The 11130-nt window shown below is 44.9% G+C and overlaps 1 protein-coding gene across 1 annotated transcript; it reads left to right on the plus strand.

Annotated features, from left to right (window-relative positions):
- The first annotated feature begins 1172 nt into the window (after nt 1-1172).
- LOC134620370 (E3 ubiquitin-protein ligase TRIM21-like) lies at nt 1173-7727 on the plus strand. The gene is made up of 2 exons (XM_063466528.1): nt 1173-1265; nt 6081-7727. The coding sequence occupies exon 2, from the start codon at nt 6090-6092 to the stop codon at nt 7725-7727; it is 1638 nt and encodes a 545-aa protein (XP_063322598.1). The 5' UTR covers nt 1173-1265; nt 6081-6089.
- Nucleotides 7728-11130: the final 3403 nt, after the last annotated feature.

The raw sequence follows: 11130 nt of genomic DNA on the forward strand, positions 1-11130 counted from the left end.
CACAAAGGACGTGATCAGGGGAAGTGGAAACACATGGGCAAACAGCTGGCAAAAATGAACATCATGATGCCAGCACACTAAGCACGATGAACATAGAATCAAGACTTTCAAAATAACACAGGAAACATGACGAGACGCAGAAATGACACGAACTTGATAACATGAACCACGCAGTAAAGAAACACATGAGGGGCGAGGGGAACTTAAACACAGGGAAGGAAGACACAAGGGGAATCTGTTAATAAACTATAACAAGACAACCTAGGCAAAATAGAAATGAGCTTGCAATACTGATTGAGACTGAATGAATATCAAAACATAAGAAAACTTAAAAACACTGGGTCGCATGACCCAGGACCGTGACAACTAAATTGACTGTTTTGTGACTGTTGTTTATAAAATGATTTATTTTGCTTTTCTTTTAATGTTTATTAACTCTTTGTGGTGGGATTTTTTTTTCCAGATTCAATGTTTAAATATACTTGAGTCGAGGCTTCATATCAAACAGCAGGCGATTCACTTTCTTTGATTCCATCATAAAAAATTGTTTTGCTGTTTTTCCATAAGTGTGCAAGATAGTCTTTGTTTGTCTCATCACTGTTTCAGGTGCTTTTAAACACCTTTAGTGATGTTCTGACACTCTTAAGGACCAAAACAAAGGTCTGAGTCCTGCTACTTCCTCTTTCCTGGTGCTCGCCACGTGTGTGGGTGTCTTGAGCGTTCTCCACATGGTGCTGCTTATCTGCCAGGCTGCTCTGTGTGGCTTTGGTCTTCTCATATCTGGAGCATCAGTTACACAAAGGTGGACATTTAAAAATACAATTTCAGGTGTAATGTGTCACAATGGTCTGACTAACTTTGTGCTCTTCAACAGATGTTGTACAGATTTGGGGAAATAAAAAATGCAGCTTTAGACAGAACAGCATTTCAGAAGTCAAACCAAACAGAAAATATCAGCACAAAGATTTCCCTTTAACTTTTCCAAAAAGCCTGCTCCATGTGACTGAAAAATAACACACATGCACGCAGGTCCATAAGTACCTGCAGGAAGTGCAGAGAGAGACTCAACTTAGTCAGACTGCATTTGAATGTATCCTGATGAATATTCATAGTAAAGTTGCCACTGAGCCGGCAGAAGGAAGAGGTGGAGCAGCATCTGAAAGAATCTAAAAGTGAAACTTAAAGCGAGTTTCTCTTCAAAAGTGCATCAAACTGTGCTCATCCAGCCTTTCTCAGCAGCACAGCAGAGCTTCTGTCCAACACTGGTAAGTACAGATGTCCATGATCACACTGTTTTAAAGGGCAACTGTTGATCCTCCTCATTTTATAACCTGTAAACAGGATGAGGGGAGACTCTGGTGTGACGTTCATTAAGTCCCTTAGCAGCGCCGATTCAGAGTACAAACTGTCATTAGACACTTAGAGAGGAATGACTGGATTCAGAGCATGAGGAGACTCATAGAAAGATACTAAAAATATTCTTAATGAGTTAGAGACATCAAAATTACCTACAAAGGTCAGCTGTGCAGCTTTTTTCTTTCCAGATGTTGAACTTCAGCTCTGCACAGAGGCTGAAATGTAAAAAATGTGTTTCGTTCTTCGTTTGTTGTTTCAAAGGGATAAAATGAGAGTTGACTTAATAGCGCCACTCATCAGACTACATGTTTGGACTAAGACAAAGAAGTTTACAGTTAAAATTTTGATCTCATCACAGTCACATTGGTTGCAATTCACTAACGTGGACCACATCCTCATTAGGTTTGACAGCATTTCTAACAGATACTGGCAGATAACTTGAGCATCAATTGAGGCTGCGGTTTGCGGAGAGTGGTGGCTTCCCTGGCCTGGCAGATCTTTGTGTAATAATGAGAAGTAAATTAACTGAAAAAGCAAGGGAGGGGCATGGAAATAAGACCAAAAAGTTTTTAGTGCAGGGGGATCATGTATAGACAGAGGAGTGGAGATCACTTATCTGATTTTCAGACGCAGGAAAGAGCACGTATGGAAAAATCAGATAAGTGATCTCCACTAAAAATGCTATGCTTCAGCCACTGTTGAAACATTTAGCTGTCACGTCTCTGGACTGTGGAAGTGAATTACATGATTTGGATTTCAGTCTGCTCGTTTGTATTACTGTGTATTCACTACTTCTTGTACTTGCTGATTCTATTACTTTTTTCTCTTTCACTGTAAAAACATAGCAGAGGATTTATTTTATTTATTTATTTATTTTATTGCGGCGGACAATGGCTGGAGAGTGTCAGCTGAGCCTCTAGGGAGGTCAGGTTGGATCCTGGCTGCCCTCACCCTGGGTGCTGGGACAGGTATGGGAGCTAACTGGACGCCAGTCACCCCCACCTGAGGAGCAGAAATGGGTGGACTGGGTAACAGCTGCCCTCGCCCTGGGAGCTGGCACAGGAATGGGTGATGGCTGGGCGTAAACAGCCCCGTCCGGAGGAACTGGTACTGGTGCGGGGACGTGTTGAGCCCTAGCTGCTCGAGGAGCTGGAACAGGGACAGGCTGAGCCTTAGCTGCCTTCACCTGAGAAGGTGAAACAGGTGAAGGGGAAGGCAGAATCTGAGCCGCCCTGCTAGCAAGAAAAGGCTGAACAAAAGGTGTGGAAATGGTGATGGAGTGGGAGAAATGATCAGATTTAGTGGTGTGAATGTTTGTAATGATGGCCTGGGTTTGTGGCACAGTCTCTTCGGAAGCCAGATGGTAAGTATTAATTGGAAAGTCCAGAATGTAATCACAGTACACAGTCTTTTGTTTAGGTGGGCGGTAAACAGTCTCTGAGTTGTGGTGAGGGGAAAGAAAAAAGTTCATCTTACTCGCCACCAGTATTGGGCAAGTTACTTGAAAAAAGTAATCAGTAACTAATTACTGATTACTTACCCCCAAAAGTAATCCCATTACTTTACTGATTACTTATTTTCAAAAGTAATTAATTACTTAGTTACTTAGTTACTTTTTAAAAACACAATTTACAACCTGAAACCTCCGAAATCCGCCCAGAGCCAGACGAGTCCCTTCGAAAATGTGCTTCCTCTCTGAGAAGAGCTGTTGTTTCCACCTGAGCTTCTCCGTCCAAATGGAGAGCACTGCCTCCTGCCGGCAGCGAGGAAGACGGCGGTGGCAAAACAGCTCAGGAGGCCACCCATGATGGCGAAGACGTCCAGCAAATGGCCTGGAAAGTCGCTGGCGAAGGTGCAGTTGTGGTTGTGGCTCGGTAGACACTGGGCATGCAGGACGTAGTCTAGGCTTGGCAGGCACTGGGCGTGCTGGATGTGGCTTGACTAGACCAGGAGGGGTGTTGACCTCTGGCTGGGTCATGGTAGGACCAGACAAGGGCATGGCAGCCGCAGGTGATGGAACAGACTGTGGCACTGCAAGCGACGAAGTAGAAGCCTCCGATGGTGGCACTGCAGGCGACGGCATGGAAGCCGCAGGTGGCGGCCGACCGGACTCTCCAGAGCCGTTAGTGGACACAAGGTGCTGGAGCAACTCTTCGGAACCTCCAGCCAAGGAAGCATGATGCTGGAGGGGTTCTCCTGGACTCCAGCTAGTGAGACGAGAAGCTCGCTAGCTGGAGTCGGCAGCATGGTGGCCACTGGGTGCTGGGCTGGCTCACCTAAGCCTCCAGCAGACATTGATGCAGGACCAGCAGGTACAGAGACCCCTAGCAAAACAGAAGGCTGAGCAGCAGGCTGTGTTAATAGCTGAGCTGCTGACTGAACAGGAGGCTGCTCTAATGGCTGAGTCAGAGTCTGTACGGGTGGCTGAGCTGAAGCCCGAGGAGAAACAGTCTGTTGGAACATAACTCCACACTCTGAGAGGGCAGGTGAAAAACAATCCTCGGTGCCCTCAGCTTTTAAACAAGTGTCCATAAAGTGAACAGTCTTAATGATCACAGATCCTGAGCCAGCAGTCTTTGAGCTCCCAGACTCAGAGTTAACAGTCTTAAAGTCTTCAACTCCAGAATTCATTGTCCCAGACTTAATGTGTGTTAACCTGGTCACATGAACAACATTAAAACTGCTGCTAGTAGAAAAATTATTTAGGGGTACATTATCAGTTTCTAGATCTGTTCAACACACAGTGTTATCCCTTATGTCTCAAACACCCGAAGTACACTGAACACGAGTTTCTCGTCTCAGAAACATTGGTTTCTTTAGGTGCGGCTAAGTAAGCAACACTTGAAACAGTCTTTGATTTCACTAAATCATTAACATGGTTCCCAATTTCCTTATATGCTCCCTCTGAACAGTAAGACACTGCCCTTTCATCATTACTACATGACACTGACTGGGTTTCAGTTTAACATGGCATTTGTACGGCCACATGACAAGCTTTCACACCATAATTCCTGGAAACCTCACTTAGCTGTTCATGCTCTTTGTTGATCACATTTCTTGCAGAATGAATGCCCACAGAATCATCGTCAGTGATGGAGTGGTCTCTAGCAGAGGTAACACTTGGGAAAGCAAAACAGTCATGTTGAGACAAACTCCAACCCATGTAGGGCATCCTGTGCTGCTTAATTACAGCATCTCTGCTCGTAGCATTACTATCAGCCGTCCCATTTACAGTCTCTTCACTTTTGACTAGAAAAACAGATATTCCCTCAGTCTCTGATTCTTTGCACAAACATTTTTTTCATGGCCAAGCCCGCAAGGCAGCAGCTCAGTAATAGTCATAATCTCCTCCTCAGAAAAGTCACGAGGAGCAAAAACACAATCACTCACCTCCATTTTGGAAGGGGCTTGAGATGAAACTAAATTTTCACCAGCCTCCAGCTGCTGCATGGTGCCACAGCGACGTGGACGCCGCCTCTTCCTTGAAGGCGACACAGAGACTGAAGTGTTGGTTGCAGGGGAATTGAGAGGCGGCAGGCCCTGGCAGCTCCGTGGCTCCATGTTCCCCGAAAAACCTGCTCATAGCTGAGGGTCAGCCAGGGCTTCCATCAGAGCTTCTCCTCCAGCTCCACGAGGACGACCTGCTCCCGTTGAGCAAAGTCCAGAACAGTGACAGGACACTTCCTCAGAACCACAAAGCACCACAGACACAGACTCGGAGACAGCTTCGGCCAGCAGTTCAGACCCTGGCAACTGCTTCGATGATGTCCCGGCCTGTGTTGATATGCATCGGCAACGAGGGCGCTGCTTCTTCCTAGAAAAGGCCGTGAATGAAGCATGGCTAGCTGTGGTGTCCGGCTCCTCATCCTGTGACCACATCCTTGGCAGAAATGAGGCTGGAGATGAGAAGTCCGAATCATACGGTGAGGGTGAACGGCTAATCCATAACGGCGAAGTGGAAACTGGTGAGCTAAGGGGCGGTGACGGTGCTGGGCTCACGAGGCAGCGGCAGTGAAGCCACTTTGCAGGGTTGCGGCTGCTGTTGTGGACAAATTTCTTTAAATCCTCCGGCAATTCCTCCCAGTAAGCCAGGTAGGCAGACACAATCTGGTTCAGCTTAACTCGAACTGACTCCTTCTCCTTCTCTTGTCTGCATGCAGACAAGATAATCCACTGCCCGTGGAGTATGGTCAAATGAGCGGTGAACTCCCAGGAGTCCTCGCAGATGTCCGCTGGGTCCGACGTGGTCAGGTCGTACTGTAACGGCGGTGTACTCCGGTGTGTTTGTTGAATGGACCCAGAAGCAGACACTGAAGAGAGGAGTTGCGGGTGAACAAAAGGCGAGCCTTTATTTGGCCGGTGACAGGAGTTAAACATGAAAAATTAAATAAACTAAGAAACACTGTGAAACACTATGGCTAAGACATGCCTTCCCCCTCCCTTCTTCCTTTAACCAGGCTTGAGGTCGGCACTAGAAGGGGACTGGCTTGTGACCCTCTTGTGGCTGCATTTGTCCCAAGTAGAGAAAAATATGTGAAACTCAGTGTGTAGACCAGTCTGTAGTTTGAACTTTTTGCTCACAGGGATTACATACACCAACCTTATGCAACCGAACATTCACAAGGTGAACAAGAGATATGTGACAGGAAAGAAGAAAAAACACAATTTAAACATAATTAAAAGTGAATTTGAAATAAAATCTTTTTCTTTTCTTTCTCACTCAGAGTGCAGACATGTCTGCTGCCAGCTGTCTTCTATCTGAAGATCAGTTTCTGTGCTCCATATGTTGGGATGTCTTCACTGATCCAGTCTCCACACCATGTGGACACAACTTCTGCAAAAACTGCATCAGTCAACACTGGGATATCAGTGAGAAGTGTCAGTGTCCTGTGTGTAAAAATGTGTTCTACACAAAAACTGAACTGCACACCAACACTTTCATCTCTGACATGGTTTCTCAGTTCAGACGTGAAGCTCAGCAGAAAGTCAGTAGCAGCAGCTCAGAGCAACAAGCTGCAAAACCAGGAGAAGTTCCCTGTGACATCTGCACTGGAACCAAACTGAAGGCCCTGAAGTCCTGCCTGGTGTGTCTGGCCTCCTACTGTCAGACTCACCTGGAGTCTCATCTGACAATGAAAGGTCTGAAAAGACATCAGCTGATCGATCCTGAGGAGAACCTGGAAGGCAGGATGTGTATGAAGCACGATAAACCTCTGGAGCTGTTCTGTAAGACTGATCAGACGTGTGTCTGCATGCTCTGCTCTGTCATAGACCACAGGACTCATGAGTCTGTTCCTCTGGGAGAAGAATATGAAGTAAAGAAGGCAGAACTGGGGAAGACTGAAGCTGAAATTCAACAGATGATCACAAACAGACTACTGAAGATTCGAAAGATCAAAAAGTCAGTGAAGATGAGCAAAGATGCTGTTGACAGAGAGAAAGCAAAAGGTGTTCGCGTCTTTACTGCTCTGAGCAAGAGTCTCAGGAGGCGTTTGAGCAAGCTCATAAAGGAGATTGAAGACAAACAGGAAACAACAGAGAAACAGGCTGAAGGTTTCATCAAAGATCTGGAACAGGAAATCTCTGAGCTGATGAAGAGAAGCTCAGAGGTGGAGCAGCTCTCACGCTCTAAAGATCACCTCCACCTCCTCCAAAGCTTCTCCTCTCTGAAAGCTGCTCCAACCACCAAACACTGGACAGAGGTCAGTATCCATCCACCATCATATGAGGGGACTGTGGTGAGAGTTGTGGATCAGCTGAAGGAGACACTCAGTAAAGACATGAAGAAGCTGTTTGAGGCTGAGCTAAAGAGGGTCCAGCAGTATGCAGTGGATGTGACTCTTGATCCTCATACAGCACATCCTAAACTCATCCTATCTGATGATGGAAAACAAGTACACTGTGGTGATAAGAAGAAGAAATGTCCAGACAACCCAGAGAGATTTTCTGAAGAGATTGTTGTTTCCGGAAAGCAGAGTTTCTCTTCAGGCAGATTTTACTTTGAGGTTCTGGTTAAAGAAAAGACCGAATGGGCTTTAGGAGTGGTCAGAGAGTCAGTCAACAGGAAGAAAAAAATCACACCGAGTCCTGAGAAAGGTTACTGGACTGTAGGAGTATATGAAAACATTTGTGTAGCTTTTGAGGATCCTGAAGTCCGTCTCCCGCTTCAGTCTTATCCTGACAAGGTGGGGGTGTTTGTGGATTATGAGGAGGGTCTGGTCTCCTTTTATGATGCAGATCATGCAGCTCTTATCTACTCCTTCACTGGCTGCTGCTTCACTGGGAAACTCTACCCATTCTTCTGTCCTGGTGTTAATGATGATGATAACTCTGCACCTCTGATCATCTGTCCTGTCAATCAGTCAGTCTGATCTTTCTCCATGAGGAAATCGGATCAAAATCAGGTGAATCTCATCATTTAAGCCAACATAGAGAAGAAGTCCTAAAAACAGAACTGAGCAAACTGCACCTGCTGATGGAGACCAGGTTATATGGTTAGACTTTGCAGAACAAGCTAATAAGCTGACCTGTATTTTATTTTTCTGTTAAACTGCTTATACTATTTACCCAAAAAGTCCAATCTGTCTTTCTCTCAAACTCTCCTTTTCTCTTCTTTCAGTGTTTAAAGACAAATATCCTTATTGTTAATTTTTGCTTCAATCACCTGCACTACTTAGAAACGTGCAGACATAAATTTAAAAGAATGTTAGATGGCCAGCTGCAGACATGATAACTGGCACCTGATATCAGTCATGACCACTTCTTAGCAGTTCCTGCAATACAAGCTGCTTCTCTCCAGCAGTTTTAACCAGTCAAATAGATGCACGCTCTCATATAAAACTCTGTGAAGTGCTAAGAAACGTTACTCTCTTTTGGGAAGTTGGCTGCAGCTGATTGCCCACAGAGTGTAGCTTCCTGAACACAGGGGGGTCCATGTACATGTTCATATCTGATCACCCAACTTTTTATGTGACATTTATATGAACAAGATTGCTTTTTATGCAGCACTGTTTAGGCTCAAATCAAGGTTGATGTTTGAATTCTTGTAGTGACATGAAATAATTTCCCTTGAAGTCAAAGTAACCAAAAGGGGGCTGTTGACACAGGACACCTGTTCAAGGCTTGCTGTTGCCAGCCTGTGGAGCAGAAGCCACCTCCTCAAGGCCAGAAGCAGCTGACTCTCTGCCCTCTCCAAGGCTGTGGAACAGTCTACCTCAACTACTACGTTTGGTTGACTCTGTGGAATCCTTTGGAAAGCAGTTAGAAACTTTACTGTTTAAACAAGCTTTCTGTTGACCAATGCTTTTTACATTTTTTACATTTCTAATTTACATTTAAACTCTATATTGTGTATATTGTGCATTTTGCTATTTATCGTACTGTTTATTTTAATCTTTGTGTACAGCGCTTTGTGACTACCTGTCTATGAAAAGCGCTTAATAAATAAACTTTACTTACTTACTTACTTACTTTACTTACTTCTGTGGATGCTCCACCGGATTGGTCGGCCAAGCTGGGTGTTTCTCAGCCTGTGGCACAGCAACATCAAGGCTCACTGGCTGGTGGCAGTGGACCCACTGTTGCGTTCCTGCTGGGAGCTCCCCACGAACCACTTAAAGACAATCAGATTCAGAAGCCCTTCCACTTTGTGTGACTGTAGCCATCTGGCCACTGCATCACTCAACCACCTGGCGTATGTAATGTGGTTATCCTCCAACCCCATTCAGCCCTCCTGGAAGCATCAGCATTAGTCCTTGGGCACAAAGTCCGGGTGGTCCATTATCACCCGGTTGACGTCCTCAAGATGGGCCATCACCACTTTGGGCAGGTTGAGGTCGGTTGCCTGGGCTAGCCCCAACAGCAGAAGCATCCATCCGGTGAAGCATCATCACCACTGTAGCTGCACCCAGCTCCCGGAGCATGGCGGCTAGCTCCACCAGCATCGTAGCCAGTAGTTCTACTGGCTGCACTGGTCATGGATCTGTCATCCTACAACTAAGTTTTAGGCACCATTGTGACACAAAGTCCCCGACACATACACATTGTTACAGGGCTCATGACATTTATTTACAGCATTCTCTTGTTCAGGTTGCTTTGTGCAGCTTTCTAGCTGACTTATTTCTGGCACAGCCCTCCCTTCGGTCCCAGCTGGCTACTGAACTAGCAAGTGCAAGACGAACCAAACAGCTCTGGTTGCTCTGCCAGCCTCCTGGCACTGCGCTGAGTCCACTGCACCATCCGTCTGTCCACACTCCCACCACAAAGCTGATAGAACTATGAAAATGCTTGAAAATTGTCTCACTGATGCTCAGCAGAGAAAGCTGCACGGCGTGGCATTCTGTAATTCATCCAATTTTCAATAAAATTGATCGCTTTTCCTTTTAGAGTGAAAATGTTTGGAAAGATTTTGATATATCTAGATCTCAGTGAGCAGCCTGAATCACGATGACATAAAAATACTGTAGTTATAAACTGTAATGAACATGTAATGACAGCACACTAAGATGTGTAAAAACTAAGATATACTGTTCATCTGATGATATCTCAGGTTGTCCTTCATCTGTTTTGTGACATGACTGATCTTTAAATGAGACTTTCTACTATTTCAAGGAAGATAAATAAAGGCGTGTCTTTCATTTTGGGCTCCTGGTTTCAGCTTTTTAAAAATCTTGGTTGTGGCTCAGGTGAACATTTCCAGATTGAACTTGTTGACTGGCTGTTTGTAGCCTGTGAGCTAAAAAAGATTTGACACTTCGACTTAAAACTGTTTCCTGTCATCTGCAGACTGAGGGATCTTCCAGGGATGGTGATGCTGTTTTCAAGAGATATGATTTTTCAATAGGCACTGGCTTCTGGCCCGGAGCAGTTCAATGTTCTGACACATTGAAGGACCTGTCGGGTCACAAATTTTGAAGCCAATACGATAACCTTATCCCACCAACGCTGTGGAGGTCAAGCTTTTCAGATCCAATCCCCCCCCCCCCCATCGTTGGGTACCCTTTCATACTTTGTTTTTCTTTTCATCTTCCACTTATGATATACACAACCCTACACCATAACTTCTTGCAAACCAGCATTTCATCCATCATTGCATTGGGTTCTTTTGTCAGTTTTATGGCCAAAGTGAGTCTAAAAGTCTGCAGAAAGGCAGTTAATCAGTTAATCCATTCAACAATTTTGTTGGGTGTGCATGCCAGACATAAAGTGCTATCCATGCTGAGTAAGGGTTTACTTCTTCGCCTTCTGCTGTTTGAGGCAAGAACCAGAGTCCCAGGTGCATGCCCTGCAAAGGCCAGGTTTATTTACTTATATAGATATTGAAAGGGCTGTACTTCTGCTTTACAGTCATCTAAAGAGTTGCCTGCTTTGGGTTTACAGTCATTCACAGAGCTGTATGCTTTTGTCTTGCAGCCGTTTAAGGGGCCATACACTTTTATCTTACAGCCCCAGAAAGGGCCACAGGCCTTTGCTTTACAGCCTTTACAGGGTCCTATGTGCATACTTTAGCAGTGTCAAGCTGAATTAACCTTTTGTTGGACCAGTAACAGTTGGCCATAACACTATCAAAGGTTTCTTACTGATCCTCATTGTTACAATTTTAAACAGTATTAATGTGTTCAGAGAACAAATAGCAAAATAGCAAAAATTTTCTTAATATAGTGGTAGATATATTTAACCTAAATAAATGGGCCATGTGATTTGAGCATGCAAGTTAAATGCTTAACACAGTGACTCCACTATAAACACTTTATTGTGAGTATGCACAGTATATAT

The sequence above is a fragment of the Pelmatolapia mariae genome, linkage group LG23 (assembly GCF_036321145.2).
Source record: "Pelmatolapia mariae isolate MD_Pm_ZW linkage group LG23, Pm_UMD_F_2, whole genome shotgun sequence".
Taxonomy (NCBI): Eukaryota; Metazoa; Chordata; class Actinopteri; order Cichliformes; family Cichlidae; genus Pelmatolapia; species Pelmatolapia mariae.